We start from the raw sequence: 21315 nt of genomic DNA on the forward strand, positions 1-21315 counted from the left end.
GTGAACCAAGGAGGCCTCCGTGAGCCGCTGACCCGGAGGGGCCGTAGTGGCGCAATCCGGTCGAGGGTCTCCGATGCTGCTGAGGGCCAGGCAGCAACCAGAGTCTCCACCGGACTGTGGGCAAGGGTATCAGGAATGACCCCAAGCTCCGTCTGGAACCTCAGAGGGTCCATAAATCGCCTGGGGCGGAACCACCTCCCTACAGTGGGGGTTTGGCCTCCGAAAGTCTAGCCTCAGTAGGCAGTGGTCTGACCACGACAGGGGTATGATGTCATTACCCCTCAGACCAAGATCACAAGTCCACTGCTCCCAGAGAAATACGAGGTCGAGCATGTGACCCGCTGAGTGGGTTGGGCCCCGAATTACCTGGGTCAAGCCCATGGCCGTCATGGAAGCCATGAACTCCTGCGCTCCATCAGAGTGTTCACCGAGCGAAGGCAAATTGAAGTCCCCCAGAACTATAAGTCTGGGGAACTCAATTGCTAGCTCGGCTACCGACTCGAGGAGCGAGGGGAGGGCTGCTGCAACGCTGTTGGGAGGCAGGTACGTTAGCAGCAGACCCACTTGACCCTTGAGGTCCAACTTCACCAGCAGGGACTCACACCCGACAAGCTCCGGAGCAGGGATCCTACGAGGTGCTAAAGATTCCCGGATAACGATAGCCACACCGCCACCCCTTCCCTGGGCTCTCGGCTGATGAAGCACCTGAAATCCGTCTGGGCACATCTCTACGAGGGGGACTCCTCCCTCCGTGCCCAGCCAGGTTTCAGTAATACATGCCAGATCTGCCCTCTCGTCTAAAATTAAGTCCTGGACGAGGGGAGCCTTGTGAACAACAGACCTGGCATTTAGCGACAACAGCCTGAGACCAGGGTCCTGATTACTCGCGCCATCTGGCCTCGGAGTGGGACTCATAGGGCCGGAAGGAGGGATCTCTGTAATGTAGCGAGCCCTCCTTCCCCGGTAATGGCCAGCCCTAAAGTCCCCGCCATATCTGCCCCTCCCTGTTACGACCGCAATGCTCCGACCCACTCCCATGGCCATGGTCCCCCCAACCACCCCGGCGACCCCCGTATTCCCCGGCAGGTCCTCCGAATCAGACATACTCATTCACTCACCCAGGCAGTCCCCACGTAGAGATTAAAACACAGAAAAAATACAATATTGGGCAGTAAAAGTGGGATCATTCACTCAATCACACGCATATCTCATGTATATCCCATACAAAAGAAGGAAAAAAAAGAGAGAAAAGAAAAAGAAGGAAAAGAGAGAGATTACGCAGTCGTTAAAAATGAAGTTCAGGTAGCTGTATACCTGCCGTGGGATACGGGGGTATAGCAGTGTAAGTCCAAAGTCCAAAGGTCCAATGTGCCCTCTTATAGATTTTCCATCTGATGGTAGGATGGTAATGGTAGTCCGAAACGGTCCTCAAAGGATCCCACAGGCCGGGCAACCGGGTGGGCGTAGAGAGAAGGTATTGCAATTTCCAAAAGGTCACAAGAGATGCCGCCATTGTACATATGCCACCCGCAACAGCGAGCAGAGAGGAGGGATGCACCAAAAGCAAGGAGGAAAGAGGCTGGGGGATTAAGGTGGCCGAAGACCAGCCACTAAACTCAGTCAGATAGGTGTAAGCAGTTCAACCACTCCCTCTTTAATGGGGTGCTGGTCTAATAAGCCCAGATCTTGATCTAAGTCTCTCACAATGGAGAAGAGCGCTGGCCATCCACTAGCACCACCTCCCACTCACCCACACCAATTCAAGCTGCAGTTGTCTGAAGCAGCTGCCACCGTCGTCCCAGCTTATAGCACGCTGAGAGGCTGTGGTCTGTGTGAGGGGGGGGGGCGCCTGACAACGCCGACAAACTCCAAAACCGTCGCCCGTGTGTGGAGGGGGGGGAGGCGTCCAACGGTGCCAGCAATCGAGCTGCCGTTCGTGCAAGAAGGGGGGAGGGCGTTCGACACCACTGAAGGCCACCTGGGACTGTCCAGTTATTCCCAGCTCAACTCCGCGCTCAACTCCGAGCTCCTCCCGGTAGCAGCGTCTTCAAGTCGCACAGAAAGGCCACGCCGATATCGGCAGCTTCCCCCAGCCGCATCTAAAGTGCCAGCAGCCTCCGCCTCCGCCCAATCCCAAAGCCTTTTTCGGTCTTTTTCAATCACCCTGCGTCGCCCGCGTCTTCCGAGCCTAACAGCTCCGGGGAGGCAAGTCTCCTCAGTCCGCTGCTGGCTCGGGTATCCTGGGGAGTTCTTACTCCTTTCGTGCCCGGAACCACCTTCCTGGACCAGGATTCCACCGTCTCCCATGCAAGATTTCAGCAACCCAAGCCGGAGCGAGAAAGCTCGGCAGCCATCTTCCAGCGCATGCGTACAAGCCTGTTTCCAGTCTCCCTCCCCTTGATTTAATCCTTAATTTTAACTGCTTTATATTATCTTTACCTTGTTATTATATTTTAAGCTGCCCAGAGTTGCCATTAGTGAGATGGATAGCATAAAATTTAATAATTAATTATAAATAAATAAAGTAAAATAATCATTTTCTTCACTTTAATATCAGAAAGAAAGGATATCCATACCTCCAAGAGCCAATGCTCTGAAACAATGTATATGCCTCTTTCTTTAGCAGATTTGTATTCTCGGTTGTTATCATTCTGCCTTCCCTGATAGATGAAATGTGTTACAGTTTCATCAAAGCACCACCTAGAATAAATGCAGACAATCAACACTTGTTAAATAATTGCTAATTCAGAAGAAGATAATTAGTTTGCACATAGCAGAATTCACCTAGATAGTGAATATTTCTGTTATAATAAATTTGGCTATTACCTGTCTACATAAATTGAAAAATTCTTAATCATATTCTGATACACAAGGATATATAAATAAAAATCCATACAGTCCTTAACAATTTGAATTGTTACTTCCTGCCCTGAATGTTTAAGCAGAAAGGATATTCCCCCAAGTCGCATATATTAAATGTTGTTAGGACAAAAGAAGCATACATTTTGTCACATTTCCTGCCTTTTAGAACAGGGCCTCCATAGAGGGGTAGAGAGAGACAATGCCTTCTCTCCCAGAGTTCTGAAAGCCTGTAAGATCTGGCTCTGATCCCCAATGTATTTGTGAGGCCCTGCTATGGTTTGCTATTTTTATTAATATTTTAGTCTGGGCTGCCAGACTTTTATTGTTTGTGCATTTTGTACACCAACTAGAATCTATTAGAGAGGATGATTACAATAAATTTAAATAAATTCTAGATTTTTTTTAGGACCACTGTTCAAGGACAATTTACACTTAATGTAAAATTGAATGTAATTCCATAATATGAATAAATGTTAATATTTCATTAGTATAAATATATACTCTGTGTGTGTGTGTGTGTGTGTGTGTGTGTGTGTGTGTGTGTGTGTGTGTATATATATATATATATATATATATATATATATATATATATATATATATATATATATATATATATATATATTCAGAAATACTATAATTATATATAATTCCAATGTTTTCATGTTTAATTTTCTACAACCATCATTAAATACTTCATAAAATGGATTACAATATTATATAGCCCATTTGAATTTATAGAGCTATTAAAATTTAAATCTATAGTCCTTCTAACAATGACTACATTGCTTACAGCTGCATATACCTGTAATCTGCTCCAAGAGATGCAGCAATAGCATTCAATTCACTCTGCTTTTTACTGAGCTTCTTACTCACACAGATAACAACATCTGCTAAAGGTTTTGATTCTTCTTCCTGAACAAGTTAGGAAAAATATTTGAACGCTTCAATTTTCAACATTTCCAAGTTTCCAGCATTCATTTTTATACAACTCTTTATTTAAGGGAAGGGGTGGGATTCATTTAATTCTTTCTTTCAATAAAATAGCTCCATTGTGCTAAGTTAAAAAAAAGGTATCTCTAAACAAAAATGGCACTGCTAGCTACCGTGTTTCTCTGAAAAAATGACCCACCCCAATAATAAGCCCAACCCTGGTTTTTTTTTGGGGGGGGGTGGACCTATTACCCCTACCCTGAAAATAATACAGGTATAATTAAGGCCAACCCCCCCCCCCCCGGTTTTATTTTTATATAACATTACAAAGTGATGTCACACCCTCAGGTCATTGAAACATACACAATGGTTGCCCATTCAGTTCATATTATGATGTTAGACATCTGAGGACAGAAGAACAACCATAGCACAAGAGAAGCAAGCACTCCGCAAAACCAGAGCTGCAAATGCTGCAACAATGGTGCCTATACATGTCTGCCCAACTTGTGGCAGAACTTTTCATGCCCGTATAGGCCTTACCTGCAGACACATAGTGGGCAACTCAGAACCTGTTAGATGTGAAGGTCCTCTTCGAACATGATGGACGATCATCATCATCATCATGATGTAATAGAAATTTACTTAAAAAAACTGCCCTACATGACTTGAAGATTATAATGTTCCAAAAGTTTGAAAATTAAGACAAAACTTTCAACAATATAGCAAAAATATGTAATTATGCAAGATTAAGTTCCATACACCAGGTCAGCCCAAATATAAGAAAGCCATAACAATAACAAAAACAACAACAATAATAAAAATTATCTTTAGCAAATGAGTGAAAGATCTGCTAACTTCCATAAATAACATTTTAACTTCCATCCCATCCAACTCACTATATGAGACCAACCAATTAATGTATAGCACAGCCACCATTATAACTGCAGAACTGGGTTATAAAATGCCAAAAAAGAAACTCACTGGAACCTCAAAGTGGAAAATCCGACATGAAAATAAAATTAAAAAAACTACGAGGGGATGTCAGCAATCTGAAGTACTTGAAAGAACAAAAAGCTGAAAAATAGTTTATACAAAAAATACAATCTGGAGGAAAAAAACAATAACAGAAATCATGGAAGAACTAAAACAACATACAATAGCAACAGCAAAGAAAATTGAAAGATACGAAGGACAAATAAAACAATATCATGAAAATGTCCAGTTCAGAAAAAACCAACACCTTTTCTACCAGTCCCTTGATGAAAATTGAGTCCAAACTAATGTTCACCCATGTAAAGAAAAAACTTCGAACTTTTGGAAAGAACTATGGGAAAACCCAGTGGAAAACAACAAACCTGTATCGGTTGAAGAAGGAGCCAACGTCACGACGTTACAACGTGCAGTCTCGACACTCCGAGACCGCCATTGATACTTTTGCCGCTTGACGGTCCATTTGGACCTAAACCGTCCTGCAGAGACGGTGATCAGGAAGAAAAAGCCTTGCTGGTCTCAGGGACATTGCAAAGTCCCTGATTGACCCAAGGGAAGCTCTTCAAGCCGGTGGTAAATAGGCAGCTGCAGGCTGATGAAGTCGGGACGGCTCCGGAAGGAAAGAAGTGAAAAGAGAAAGTGAGTCCATCTGGTGAGGTATTTTTTCTATTTTGGGAAAGACTGCCCAAAGAAACTTTTTTTTAAAGCCAAATTAGATCCTTAAGCAAAAAAATTAAGCGGCGAAATGAACTTACATTGGATTGCTTTGGAAAGCTTTTTTTTTTCTTTGAAACTATACTTTGTGGATTGAAGTGCTCGCAATATTTCTCATTTCTCCTCTTAAAGTGAACGGATTAATTTTTTTTCTTCTGCTTTTTGTTACTTTATTTTTTTGACTTCTGGATTAAAACCTTCCTTTTTATTTTAACAATTCTTCTTATTACTTGTTATTAAATTTTATTAAATAACTTTGTTTCCTATAAGCCAGAGATAAATATTAGAAAGTGAAAAGTAGCAACACTGCCTCTCGGAGGTCAGAGGCTGGAGTTTTTGAAACAATGTATCTCTTCTTTTTTCCTCTTTGATCTTACTGACTTTGTAGCTGAAGGGTTTGCAATTTGTTTACAGAAACTGATAAAGAGCCAAGGGCACAAATTGTTTTCGCAGGTGTTTTAAAAACTATTTTGGCAGGGGAGAGAAAGGGAAAAAAAACCAGAACCCTTCTCCTTTGAAGAGCATAAAAGAACCTGTGTTTCAGTCAACCTAAAATAAAAACATAAAAGAGGCCTGGAAGGCTAGAGTGGCAGTGGCTATAAGGTTTTTTTTCTTTTCCTTCTTTTTTGGAAACATGGATCAATATTTAGATGAGGAAACCTTAAAATTCCAAAATATTTTGGCTGGAATTCAAAATCTATTGGAAGGATATGGGAGAATTGAGAAGAAGTTGGAAAAACTAGTGTTCCTCACAGCAAAAGATGAAGGGGTTGGACCCCCAAAAATTAACGGGGATAATGAAGACATAGAAGATAAAAACAAGACAATAGATGAATTTATTAATGGAGCAAATGTGGTGAAAGTGGAACGAAGGGAATATAGAAAAGGGAATTCAACGAACTGGAGCTCTACCCCAGATTCCAAGATACAGAAGAAAAAAAGAGGGTAATGACAATGGATTTAAGAGGAGAAATTTTTTCAGAAGCACGATTGACAACCAAAGACAAGCTAATTTTAATAACAGTTGGAGGGCAACGAGATTACCTGAGAGACCCTTCAAGCAATAAAGTGCGGAGAGAAGTCTATAAAAGCCTTATAAAGGAGGTACAAAGAAGACTGACACCACAATTGGCAAGAGAGATAAGACTGTTTTGTTACTAGAAAGATACAGGTTGACAATGAAAGTTGATAATAAAAAATTAGTTAATTTTGGTGATCAATAAGTAGGAATTTAGTAACTCTTAGATTGTTTTAGATTGTTATTAAATGTTTATTCGTCAACAAATAATTAACTATAATAACAATAATAAAATGATAATGGATACAGCTTAATGATATATATATGTACTGGCAAACTAGTAAAAGAAATTTGGATATAAATTGCAAATTGCGATCTGACCTATAAATTTTATTAACAAACTCTTATTTAGATGTTGTCATAAAGGTGTACTGTTTTTTGGGTTTGATGAGAGGAGGTGGGATATAAATAGTAAATGATTTTTAGCCAATTATAATAACAACAAGGAAATGTCAATGGATATTGTTTAATAATATATACATGCTCTGGTATTGGCTACTTGGATACAAACTCTAAACAGCGAGTTGGGGAAAAAAGAGGGGGGAAAGGTTTAGAAATTTTATTAATAGACTTTTACTTAGAATATGTCATAAAGGTGTAATGTTATTGGAGGATTTTAGTTAATGAATGCCATTATGTGGTTGTGTCTTTAAGTATGAATGATTTGAGGTAAAAGCACGTTTAAATAATTGTAGTCAAATGAGAATTATGGCACATTGATAGTAAGATATACAAAGATTTTTTATTTAAAGTGTATAATCTAATATGAACTATAAGTAATGACTGTGGAAGAAATGCATGAAAGTTATCTGTAACCAATCGAACGCTTTCTACAAGATGTAATGAAGGATGATTCTTTTTTTGTGTTTTTGTTTAATTAACATTAAAAAATTCAAAACAAAACAAAACAAAACTGTCTCCTGGATCAAAGATATTCAACAACAAAGAACAAGAAACAAAATGGAAAATATTGTAATAAAAACTGACATGGTGGCAAAACAAGCAAAGAAGGTCAAGAACTGGAATGCACCTGGCCTGGATGAACTGCATGGATACTGGCTAAAATACCTGACTAGCCTCCATTATCACATGGCCACTCAATTTGATCAAATGCTTCAAAATGCAACAAGCGAAGAATGGTTAACAGCTGGTCGAACATACTTGATAATGAAAGATCCAGAAAAGGGCACAGAACCAAGCAACTATCGCCCAATTACTTGTCTGCCAACAATGTTCAAACTTTTAACTAGAATACTGGCAAATTCATCTGATGGAAAACAGTTTGTATCCAGTAGAACAAAAAGGAAATTATAAAAAATCAAGAGGAACAAAAGATCAGTTGCACATAGACAAAATGGTACTAAAAAAATACAAAACGAAGAAAAACAAATTTAAATATGGTGTGGATTGAGTATAAGAAGGCATTTGACTTATTTGGCCACAGATGGATTAACAACTGTCTGAAAAACTTTAGAATCAGCAAAAACATTTGTACATTTTTGAAAGCAAACAGCAAATGGGGAGAAGATTGATGAAGTCAACATCACATGAGGAATCTTCCAGGGGGACTCACTTTCATCACTACTATTCAACACTGAATTAATTCCACTGACAATAATACTACGAAACGCAAAACTGAGATACAAAATCTCAAGCCAACATGGCAAGATAAACCATCTACTACACGTGAGATGACTTAAAAATGTATGCGAAAAGCCCCACTGAACTTAAATCAATACACAGTTCAACTGTTCAGCAGTGACGTCAAAATGAACTTTGGACTTGAAAAATGTGCTATATTACCATGCAGCGAAGAAAAATGAAAAAAATAGAAAGAATAGAACTGGGAAATGGAAATATAGTGAAAGCATTAGCAAAGAACGACGGTTACAAATACCTAGGCATATTGGAAGCAGATAACATGGGGTAGCCCTTGAAGAGTGTTCGGAGACTTCAGCTGGTCCAGAATGCAGTCGCGCGAGCGATTGTGGGTGCGCCTCGGTACACCCACGTTACATCTATCCTCCGCGAGCTGCACTGGCTGCCTATTGGTCTCCGGATACGCTTCAAGGTGCTAGTCGTCACTTATAAAGCCCTACATGCTATTGGACCTGGGTACTTGAGAGACCGCCTCCTGCCAATTACCTCCCATAGACCCATTAGATCCCACAGATTAGGCCTCCTCCGAATTCCATCTGCCGGCCAATGCCGGCTGTCGACCACTCGGAGGAGGGCCTTCTCTGTGGCTGCTCCAGCCCTTTGGAACGAGCTCCCCGTGGAGATTCAGACCCTCGCCACCCTTCAGGTCTTCTGGACAGCCGTTAAGACCTGGCTGTCCCAGCAAGCCTGGGGTTGAGTTCCCTCCCTACTTGAATTTGCTGTGCTTGCTGTGTTTTTTAAATTGTTTGTATCACTGTCCTGTTTTTTTTGTCTTACTTTTCTGTATTTGTTCCCCTTCCCTTGATTTTTGTTCAACCGCCCTGAGTCCCTTCGGGGAATAGGGCGGCTTACAAATCGAATAAATACCAATACCAATAACATCCTAAATGGAAAAGTCAAAGAGTCAACGCAAAAGGAATACACCAGGAGGGTCCGCAAAATATTTAATTCAAAGCTGAATGTTGGAAACATAATTAAAGCCATTAATACATGGGCAGTTCCAGTGATACACTCAGCTGGAATCATCAACTGGACTTTGGCTAAACTGGAAAACTTGGAACTGAAAATGCACAAACTTTTGAATATGTATCACACTTTACATCCACGAAGTGACATCGACAGGTTGTACCTGCCATGAAAAATAGGGGACAGGGGGCTATTGCAAAGCCATCAAATGGTAGAAGAAGAAAAAGGAAGTTTGAATGATTATGTGAACCAAAGTACAGAATAATTGCTCCAGGTTGTGAAAATGGAGAATAGTATAAAAACACCAGAAACAAAGGCAGAATATAAAGAAAAACAGTGGATGAGAGATTAAATAGATGGAAAACCAAAGCTTTGCATGGACAGCACTTGAAAAACTTTGAAGGAAGGAAAATGTGATGACAACTTGACGTGGACATGGCTTAAGATGGGAACCATCAAGAAAGAAACAGAAGGTTTAATACTCGCTGCTCAAGAACAAGCACTACAAACTAGTGCCATGAAAGTGAAGTGTAAGTGGATACAAAAATCCATTTACAATCCAAACTGCTGACTTTGCAACAACAAAGTTGAAACAGTTTCACATTTAATATGTGAATGCAGCAAAATTGTACAAACTGTCTACAAAGCTAGACACAACCGAGTTGCTAAATTAATCCACTGGTCATTATGTAAAAAATACGACTTATCTGTATCCAAAAAGTCATCATGGGAGCACAATGTGGAAAAAAAGTACTGAAAACGAGAAGGTGAAGATCTTGTCGGACTTTCGAATACAGACAGATCATCATTTGGAATACAACATGCCAAATATCACAGTTGTAGAAGGCCGAAATGTACAATTTATTGACATCACGGTACCAGGAGATGCCAGAGTCGAAGAAAAAGAAGTGGAAAAAACACGAAATATCGCAATGTGGCCATTGAAACTACACGGTTATGGATGAAGCGTGTAACAGTGATACCCATTGTCTTCAGGGCACTTGGCACCATGTCCAAGAATTTTACAAGATACATCAACAAATTGCAACTTCCTGCAATAACACGAGCGAAACTGCAAAAAACTGCGCTACTTGGAACATCTTATATTTTAAGAAGGTACTTAGTTGATACCTAAGAGACTGGCAGCAAACCATATCAACCATTAGCACCAGTCACTGGTATTTGTAATGCATTTTTGAATGTTCAGTTGGCTGAGTTTCACGTTTAATGAAAAAAGTATATAATAATACCTTAACAGTTCTTAGGTCCTTGGTTAGGACTCGAGCTGTTGAGCTATCAACCAGCCCCAAAGGCTATGAATCTCAGCAAAGATTAACCTAATAATAATAATAATAATAATAATAATAATAACAACAACAACTCCGCTGTTGCCGGTCCCAAGCCCGGATGAGAAAGGAGGAGGGTTGGGGTCAGGTTGGCAACTGGCCCCATAAAAAAACCCCGCCAACCCATACAATATGGTGAAAGAAACGAATAAAAATTTTATACCGCATCGGTCGTCGCGCGGGTTAACAAGGGCCGCGGCGGATGTTGGGGTCCCTGGACATCCGTCGATAAGTGGGCTACAAGTGGACCAGCCAACAAAACGACAAAAATATACTGCAGATGAATCACACAACAGAAAAAGCATCAAAGCCAAAGTGGAAAATCCGATTAGAACAAAAAGTCAAAAAATTAAGGGCAGATGCTAGTAACTTAAAGAATATGCATGAGCAACGGCTTAAAAACAACAAAATCAAAGATCGACTAATCAGAAGATATAGATTGGATACAAGAAACATCAATGAAGCTGTAGAGATTGTAAAACAGCAGATAACAGCAACAGCTAGAAAAATTGAAAGATATGAGGCACGAATCATCCAATATAAACAAAATCAGCAATTTCGATCAGACCAACGGCGTTTTTATCAAAGTCTTAATGTGAATGGTGACACCAAAAGTGAAAAACCAGAAAAGCAGGCCACAGTTGAATCCTGGAAAGAATTGTGGGAAAATGCAAAGGACTACAATAAGGAGGCAAAGTGGATACATGACTTTGAGAAAAGCATTGGCAACAAACAAATGCAAATATTAGAAATAACAACTGAGATGGTCAAAAATCGAGTTAAAAAGGTAAAGAATTGGACATCACCTGGAAAGGACCAATTACATGGTTTCTGGCTCAAATATCTGACCAGTTTACATGCAATATTGGCCAGGCAACTGAATGAAATTTTACAAAAGGGCCAAATTGATGAATGGTTGACAACTGGAAAAACATACTTGATTCAGAAAGATGCAACTAAAGGAACAACATGCTTGCCAACAACCTTCAAATTACTCACAGGCATTATTGCAGATAACATGATGGATTATTTGGAAACAAACATCTTGCCAGTAGAGCAAAAGGGCAACAAAAGAAGGAGCAGGGGCACAAAAGATCAGCTCCTAATTGATAAAATGATATTAGAAAATTGTAAGAACAGAAAAACGAACTTGAATATGGTCTGGATTGATTACAAAAAGGCATTTGACTCACTGCCACATAGTTGGATCATAAAATGCTTAGAAACAACTGGCATTAGCAAAAATATTACATCCTTTACTGAAAAGGCAATGAAACAATGGAGAACTGAGTTGGCAGTATGGAATGAGATCTACAGAATGGTTAATATCAAGCGAGGAATTTTCCAGGGTGATTCACTTTCACCTCTTCTCTTCATCATCGCAATGATCCCACTATCAGTAATCTTTAAAAAAATGAAATTAGGCTACCAAACAGCCAAAGAAGCTGAAAAAATTTCGCATTTACTATATATGGATGATTTGAAACTATGGAAAGTCAGAAATAGAAATCCAATCATTGACAAACACAGTCCGAGTATTCAGCACTGATATTTCAATGCAGTTTGGCATGGAAAAATGTGCCACTGTATCCATAAAAAGAGGCAAAATCACTGCATGTGAGGGAATTGAAATGCCCAATGGCCAACTAATTAAATGCAACGAAAATGAAGCCTACAAATACGTAGGCATTCTGCAGTTGGATAATATCAAGCATGGAGAAGTAAAAACTATTGTCAGGCGAGAGTACACCAACAGAGTTAGGAAAATTTTGAAATCTAAATTGAATGGTGGAAATACAATCAAGGCCATAAATACCTGGGCAATACCAGTTATAAGATACACAGCTGGAATAGTTAACTGGATACAAGCTGATTTGGACATTTTGGACCGAAAAACCAAGAAACTAATGACAATGCACCCACGTGGTGATACTGATAGACTATACCTGCCCCGAAAATCAGGTGGCAGAGGATTATTACAAGTGAAGCGAACAGTTGAAGAAGAAAAACATGAACTGGCTGATTATTTAAAAGAAAGTCAAGAACTTCTATTAATCGAAGTAAAGAACAAAAATCTACTGAAGGCCCAACAGACGAAACAAGAATACAGAAAAGATACGATAAAATCAAGAATGGAGAGTTGGCAGAACAAAGCACTGCATGGCCAATTTCTGGAAAAAATAAAAGATAAAGTCGACAGTGAACAAACTTGGTTATGGTTAACAACAGGTACATTAAAGAAAGAAACAGAGTCACTAATCCTGGCTGTGCAAGAACAAGCTATCCACACAAATGCCATTAAGGCCAAAAATTGAAAAATCCTCTGATGATGCCAAATGCAGACTTTGCAAAGAAGCTGATAAAACTGTTGATCACATACTCAGCTGCTGTAAAAAAATCGCGCAGACTGATTATAAATTGCGGCACAATTCAGTAGCACAAATGATCCATTGGAATTTGTGCAAAAAATATAATATTAAAACAGCAACAAACTGGTGGGAACATCAGCCTGAAAAAGTCACCGAAAATCAGATGGTCAAGATCTTGTGGGATTTTCGCATACAAACAGACAAAATACTGGCGCATAATACACCAGACATCACACTGTTGAGAAAAATAAGGTCACAATCATAGACATCGCAATACCAAGGGATAGCAGGGTTGCTGAGAAGGAACATGAAAAAATTGCAAAATACCAGGACTTAAAAATTGAAATTCAACGACTATGGCACAAACCAGCAGTGGTAAGTCCAGTGGTAATTGGCACACTGGGTGCTATTCCAAAAGCACTGGAATTACATTTAAAACAGTTAAAAATTGACAAAATCACCATCAGTCAAATGCAAAAAGCCGCACTGCTTGGATCTGCACACATTACGAAAATACGTTACGATGTCCAAGGCCCCTGGGTGGGGCCCGACTAGTAACCAATGCCAAATCCGGCGAAACAACTGGCCGCTGTGATACAATTGTATAATAATAATAATAATAAATTTTCTTCTCTTAGTTTAGATGTGCTTACTTCTGAGATTTCCAGTGAAGGTATGTCAAATTGAAAACAATTCTAAAAAAGCAGAGCTGATGGCTACAGCAAAAACTAAGAAATGAGTAGAATCCTCTCCAAATAATAGATGGGTGGAAAATGCTCCTTGCAAGACTACAGGACAGTAGTATTGAGTATTGAAAGACAATGGAATCAGACATTTTGCTCACATCTGTGGCAGAGCCTTTTAAAGGATAATAAGTTCATAAATCTCACTTTCTAATTGTCTTCAGAAATTGCCTATTAGCTATGCTAAACCTGTATCACCAATTCTAGATAAACCAGACAGAATAGACAGCTAGATGAGTTATTGTATTGAAAAGCTACATTAACAACCTTGCAAGTCTGAAAGTATAAAATTTCCCACTGCCATTTTTAATTGTTTGACTCTTTAGGGTGGGTCCTTTCTAAGTGGATGACCGTTAAACCATTGGGGATCTCTCCCATCTGATTTTGTCCCAGGCAGCATCCCTTTCCCCTCTCCCCCAAGGTCATTCCCACATTCCAAGTTATTAGAGACACTAGGAATGATAGGTTTAAAAAATCTTCATTGGGTGAATCTTTATCTCTTTAGAAAATAAAAATTGATTAGAAGCTTAGAACTTAAACGGTTTGAAAATTATAAACAGAATAAGAATCCAGATAAATTTGGAAGACTTTTATTATAAGATTTTGGAACTAATTATAAAAAAATTGCAACAGATCTCTTTTGATTGCTAGTCATAACAAAAGATAAGTCATGATTTAGAAATAAGCATTAGAGGGGAGATTTTAAGCAGAAAAAAATGAAGCCTGATGTCAATTAATACTACGATTTACAGAATGATATAGAAAATTATGAAATCCAAGCTATTAAAATCTTTGAAGAACAAAGCAGAAAATTAATAACTACAATAATAACACTATCAATAATGATGTCTGCTTCTATGAATAGACTACCATATTTTTTGAAGTAAAAGACGCACCAAGGTTTTGAAGAGGCAAATTTTTTTAAAAAGTAGGTAGGTAGATAGAGGGATAGAGAGGAAGAGAGAGAGAAATACAGTAGGTAGATAGGGAGAGGGAGAGAGTAGGTAGGTAGGTAGGTAGGTAGATGGAGAGAGAGAGAGAAATACAGATGATTTTTGCGCCCAAACAAAATGGCCGCTGAGGCTACAGAGCCTATGGGCCGGCGCCACAAGGTAGCCAATGCCGCGAGGCGAGCGTGGGTATTAGAGGCTCTGCGGCAAGGCTGCGGAGCCAAGGGCGAAGCCGCTGTGGTCTAGCGGGAGCTGGAGCGTCGGAGGAAGGTGGCAAGGTACGGCGGCAGCGTTGGCGCTTTCCAGCGGCGGAGTGGCTCTTCGTGACTTTTAGGGGCTCCCCACGGCATTTGAAGGCTTCTGGAGGCGGAGGCAGCAATCAGCGGCACAGGCGGCAAGGCAGAGCCCAGGGATTTTCCAGTAGAGACAGCAGCGCTGAGCGGAGCCTCCAACGGCTATTGCAACATCCGCTATTAATCAGGAAGCCTCAGAAGCCCGTAGGCAATTCAGAGGCAAAGCCTCGAACAAGCCCAGGCAAAGACTCTCCAGCCACCCAGGGGCTATTGAGAGTCCTGCCTCCAAGATCCAATAGGAGCTTATTCCAGTTTCCAATTTAGATGAAAAACATTTTTCTTTCTTTGTTTGAGTAAAAGCCAATTAAATTCAATTAAAACAGTCAATTATTAAGTATTAGTTGAGGAGAAAACGATTAGCACAGCCAGTTCCAATCGAACTGAGTCTAAAAAGGCGGGAGCATGCTCCTCAGAGGCAATGACATCACTTTGGTAGACTCCGTTCTATTGATTACTGACTGAGTTAACCCATGCATGACCGCTGTATCCACCAACATTGGAGAAATACAGTATATGTAAAAGAATGACATAATGAAGAGATGACATATGTGTAACAAAGCTTATCTGATAAGATAAAGTATGGAATGTGGAACTAAAGATGAGAAGAGGAGAGGATGATTTTTAAAAGAACACTTTACTGGATATATAAAAGAAAGTGCCTGAAGTTTTAAAAATTAAATACAAATAATAGGAACCACAAATGAGAAACCTGGAGAATAACTTGGAAAACATTGTTATTGGATTTACAAGGGGCTTGTTAAAGTTTGGAAGATATCTGTGTGATGGGATAAAGAATAATTTAAGAGCAAAAAATATTACAATAGTTAGCTGAATTAAAGATTAAAATAGCAAGTACTGTAAAAGTAGGGATTGTAAACTTAGTTTGTTCAAGCTTAAAATAAGATATTTTGTTGCAATTTTCCAGTAATCCTTTATAAACTTTTTGCTGATATAAGAATTCAAAGGCTGACACCTTAGGGCAGTGATGGCCAACCTCTTCTGGACCAAGTGGCCAAAGTGCATGCGTGGCCAACCCCCAAAATGCAATGCCCGTGTGCCCCCACACATGCAACCCGCACATGCCTGTGCCCCATGTGTCCCCCGTGCATGCAGTCCCTGCATGCGACCTCCCCCCTGCGCACATGCACAACAGACCCGAAGACCAGTTGGCTGGCAGGAGGCGTGCGTGCATGCGCAGCAGAGCTGAACTAGAGCAACGGCTCATGTGCCCACAGAGAGGGCGCTGCATGCCATCTCTGGCACGTATACCAGGTTTCCCATCACGGCCGATGGGATATGAGATAAAGATATATTTGTGTAACCTTATAGGGGTTGAAGAGTAAATAATTTGTCATAATGAAGGTTTGAAATCACTTATTTATATATTTCTTTTTTATATATTATAACCTATTTTTATTTTTTCTTTCCATTATCTTTTTCCGTTTAGTTTTTATTAGTATTTACTATTGTAATTAAAATTATATTTGAAGAGATTTACTTCCACAATAAAATGAATACCACTTCAGGAAATAACAATTTGCCAAGAATAAATGAAGTTTGATTCCATACTTGTATAATGAAACTAAATGCTAAGCTCACCGTTTGCCAGCATGGAGCTTTTAGCTGCGGACTGGCAGTGATTACAACTGTTTGGCGTGTGCTGTTGGCCAAAGCTAGTTTTAAGTTCCTGCCAATGACTTCTGAAAGAGGAGTACTTAGATTTGTGTTTTCTTGGTTAGGACCACCTGGAGTTTCCAAAACTGCCAAAGCATCCTAGAGGAAAGGAATTTTTAAAAGGCATTAATGATTGTTTTCTCAAAATGTTTCTCATAAACTAATCGAATAAATAAACAGTTTTGTTTTATTCTTCCAATTATGTAAAATATCCAATCAAGTCATATCACAGAAGCCTTTAGATTATATTAGAAGATTTAATAAAGGTTACTTTTTATACAGATCAAAATAAAATCTGTTAGTTTTATTGGCACCAAATTAAGCTACCACAAGAATAAGAAAAGCCATCATTCAATCTAGGGCAAGAGCTCATATTATGTTATAAGTCCGCAAGGATATTGAGAAGTTACAGAATTGTTATGAAATAGGCAAATATTATCACATTATTCTACATACTAAATTGTGATTAAATGTACACAATTACAGTAGAGACTGATTTTGGTCATAATTTGAGGACTGGTTATCAGTCAGTCCTCAAATTATGACAATTGAGCCCAAAATTTCTGTTGCTAAAAAAGTTAAAGTTGGGTCAAGGCCTTTGCCTTATGCAGGATTGACTTGAAAATGGATGGGCAGAAAGAGGCCCGTAAAGGAAAGTTTTTCAGGAGGGTTCTCATCCTCAGAAAATTCCCGCTCATCCACATTATCATCCTCCAGAACTGATGCCTCAGTAGCTATAGAGGTGCTTGGAGAAGGGGGATCCACTGACTGAGCCTTTGGGGCAGACTCTTTGCTAGGCTTGGCCTGGGTGTCCTTAAAGTTGACATTTCTTATGGATGCCAGCCTCTATGTCCCTTTCAATGGTCCTCTGAATGTGGGCTGATAGATTGGCACACGCCGAGGTGCCTGATGACTCCAACCCACTCCCAATGGGGTGATCAGAAGGCAGTGGACCTTTCTTGAGTTCATCACAGCCAAAGGGACAAATTTCCTCCTGGATTGATGAGGACTCAGGGTAACCGAGGGAGGCTGCAGGCGAAGAAGCCTGAAATATCTCCTCCAGGGCTTCTGGAGAATTACACTGCTCTGGAGAGCCTTGAGGGAAAAACTCTTGGGGTTGGGGTGCAGGGCTGGGGTTCCTGGATGGTTGACCAGAGGAAATGGACAATTTCCTGGCCCTCTCGAAGGTTTTTTCAAGGGCCTTGTGTCTGTAAGCCTCGGCCTTAGACAAGGCCTTGCCCCCTCTGGGATTAGGAATCCCCTTCCCTTTGGAACCCTTCACCTGCTCCCACACTGGTGGATCTGGCATACTGCGTTTTGCTGTGTCACGAAGTCCTCTGGGGCTCCCTTGCATTTTTCTGTCATCTTCAGACTTTCAATTGTAGACAGTAGACCAGGAACTAGTAGATCGGGAACTGGTAGATCAGGATACAGTAAATTGGGACCCAGTAAACCAGGAGTCAATAGATCGGGACCCAGTAGACCAGTAATAGGTGCGAGTTGCTGAGTAACTGCACGCCTCGCAGATATGGCTACTAGATGGGAGAATGCCCCGAGGGGTCAAACCTCTCCCAGGCCGCTCTACTGCTTCGTTGGAGAGGAAAGGCGCCCCGATGAAGGCCAATCCACCTCCGCGGTGTCTTTGTACTGAGGGAGAAGGTGCGAAGCTGGAGAAACGGCCGCCAGAAAAAGTGCGCCAAAACATGCCCAAAATGGCCACTGCACCTTTCCGGAGTCCTCAGGAGCTTTCTCGCAGCACTCCGAGCCTCTGCTGAGGTCTCTGAGTGATTTGGGGTGAAAACGACAGCTGGGGGAGAGAAAGCCTCCTACAGCCCCCCGCGCTCGCCAGCAGCGGCCGGACAAGCACCCACGCACCGCAGCACCGTTGTTTTAAAGGCGTGGTTCTTCCGCACTCCCTCAGCCTGTGTAAAGAGAAATTATCCTTTTCTTGCCCTAACTAGCAAACAAAAATAAGAAAAGACTAGCTAATTCTCTGAAGAGTTCAGTTAATTTGTCCAAGGACTGAGGAACTCTCCAAAAACACGTCCGACTGGGCTGGACTGAGTTTTTGAACTGGCCCTCAATGAGGAAGGGAGGCGTAGTCAAAAGAATTAACTCAGTCCTTGGGCGAATAGACTGAATTTAACCCATGCTTGGACTCTCCAAGCAGCGCACAGGAGAACATATTATTAATATTCCATATAAAGGATAATTTTTATTAACTCTACAACATGATCATATCAATGTCATGTCATAATACAAACTTGGAAAATAAAACTACCCATATAATAAAATATTCATTCAAGTAAAATAAATAACTATAGATATAAAAAGTAGTTTAACATTAAAACACAGCATACTTAATTTGCTTTGAAATTAAAAAGAAAATTAGAACTAACAAACGAATTGATATTTATTGATAGTTATATTATAACTGTTTTCTCAAACATTTACAAGAGGGACAAGATTTCCAAAGTATTTACCTTGACATCAAAAGAAGGTTTAAAGAGCTTGTCTTTTGATAAAAATTTAGATGGTGTGTCGAGATGCAGAGAGGGTTCCTTCTGTACTGCTTTGCTTCCAATTGGAGGGTTAGGATTTTTACCAATATGCTGTGAAATAACACTTTGGAAAGCTTTACTTTGGAAACAATTCACATCCAGGGGTGTCACTGTTGTTATCTTTCCAGTTTCAAGGACTTTACTAGGATAATCAGGTGTATTTGTAGATGTAATGCTTTTCTCCATTTCTTCTGAAGAATTTTTAAGGTTCTTTTGTTTATCTTTAAAAAATTCAAAGTATAATTTAAAAATATTTTAAACTATGTATTTCATGTTTTATTACAATAAATAGTAAGGCGAAAATGTGGTCTCCTTTGCTACAATTTGCAGTGATCCTTGATAAAAATTACCTTGGTTATTTTTTAATATGTCCAGTTATAACAAAATAAACAACAGAATTGTAAGTTTGCCCTTTCAATTTTGAAAGTGAATACTATGTTTCTTGGGTGCTAAAAAGACATTCCTTAGCTAATAATTTTTATAACATGTTATGATACCAACATACTATTTCATCAATGTTATGATACCAACATACTATTTCATCAATGGTAGCAAATATTATATAATATGTATAATTATCAACAGAAAATTATACCATATTTTTTGGAGTATAAGATGCATTTCCCCCCCTTAAAGAGCATGGAAATGTTGATGCATTTTATACACGGAATACAGCCATTTTTGGCCTCCCAAAGCCCTGACCCCGCATCCCATTTTTGTGAAAAACGAGCAAAAAATGGGGGCATTTTTGCCTTCCTCCACCCCCCAGCAGAGCTGGGGAAAGGGAAAAATGCACCCGTTTTGGTGAAAAAATTGGCTGTTTTTCGCAAAAACGGGGGCACTTCTGCCTTCCCTTACCACCACCCCCCCCAAGAAGCACTCTGCAGGCTTCAGCAGGGCTGGGGGAAGGCAAAAATGCCCCCATTTTGGCAAAAAACATGGGCATTTTTGCCTTTCCCCTGCCCTGTTGAAGCGTGCAGAATGCTCCTGCGGGTTGGGGAGGGCAAAAACGTTTTTTTCCTGCTTATCTTTGAGTATATTTTGAGTAAACTAATCAAGGCATCATGTTGTAAAAAGAATTGGATTAAAGGGTCATATGCCATTCAACTGCAAAACTTACTAAATGACTTTGAGCATTTAAGAGCAATGTGACAGATTTAAAGACCTGCATAATCTATTAATATATCACTATATTTATTTCATGAGTGAGGAAAAAAATTATGGTGAAAATTATATGGAATAGCACCAGGGAGATGTCATATATATATATATATATATATATATATATATGTATGTATGTATGTATGTATGTATGTATGTATGTATGTACGTACGTACGTACGTGTGTGTGTATGTATATATATATATATACACACACACACACACACACACACACACACACACACACACACACACACATATATATATATATATATATATATATATATATATATATATATATATGACATCTCCCTGGTGCTATTACATATAATTGCTACAGGGAGATGCCATATATATATATATATATATATTGTATGGAGCCAGGAGGTACAATGGATACTTCTACGAAGAGAAAGAATGGCCAATTGCATTTTTTCAAAATCCCATTAATCAAGGATAGTTGCAATTTTTTCCACTTCTCCAAGTCTGATTTCATTTGTTGCAAAGCCCTATTAATAGTGTCCTGATCTAGTGCAACATCAGGGCCATCTAGCTATCAATAATATTTACAAATTATTTTTCTTTATAATGTGTATCTTTTTAATAAAGTTGAACAAAGGTTTGATTCAGAACTTTGACAGCAATTTGATCAAATCTCAAAATCGATTTTTCAGGTCATACTGTATTCGAAAATTGAACTGATTACCTCTGAAACAATTCACCATTTTTCACAAATTCACTTTTTGAGTTGGACTGATTCAATTTGGCAATCTAAATACACACAACACACACATATTATACATACATATGTGTGTATATACACATATATACAGAGAGGGGGGGGAGGGAGGGAGGGAGGGAGAATTGCTTTAAAGACACTAAATGTGGCATCTAGCAACCAATAATATTTATATATTTTTTACAATATAATAGAAAAAAATGCTTATGGATGGGGTGTG

General features: G+C 39.7%; 1 protein-coding gene across 4 annotated transcripts in view; it reads right to left on the minus strand.

Moving 5' to 3' along the window:
- The window catches only part of TOPBP1 (DNA topoisomerase II binding protein 1), a 90985-nt gene that overhangs the window by 35051 nt on the left and 34619 nt on the right, over nucleotides 1–21315 (minus strand). For all 4 annotated transcript variants that reach the window (XM_087712959.1, XM_087712958.1, XM_087712960.1 and 1 more), the window contains exons 14-17: nucleotides 19118–19416; nucleotides 16560–16733; nucleotides 3665–3774; nucleotides 2577–2700 (exon numbers count right to left, since the gene is read on the minus strand). In XM_087712959.1, the coding sequence (XP_087569085.1) occupies nucleotides 2577–2700; nucleotides 3665–3774; nucleotides 16560–16733; nucleotides 19118–19416 (707 nt within the window). The remainder of the gene's footprint in view (nucleotides 1–2576; nucleotides 2701–3664; nucleotides 3775–16559; nucleotides 16734–19117; nucleotides 19417–21315) is intronic.

This window comes from Thamnophis sirtalis, unplaced genomic scaffold, assembly GCF_051295495.1.
Source record: "Thamnophis sirtalis isolate CommonGarterSnake01/CBP01778 unplaced genomic scaffold, rThaSir2_p1.2 scaffold_4, whole genome shotgun sequence".
Classification (NCBI taxonomy): Eukaryota; Metazoa; Chordata; class Lepidosauria; order Squamata; family Natricidae; genus Thamnophis; species Thamnophis sirtalis.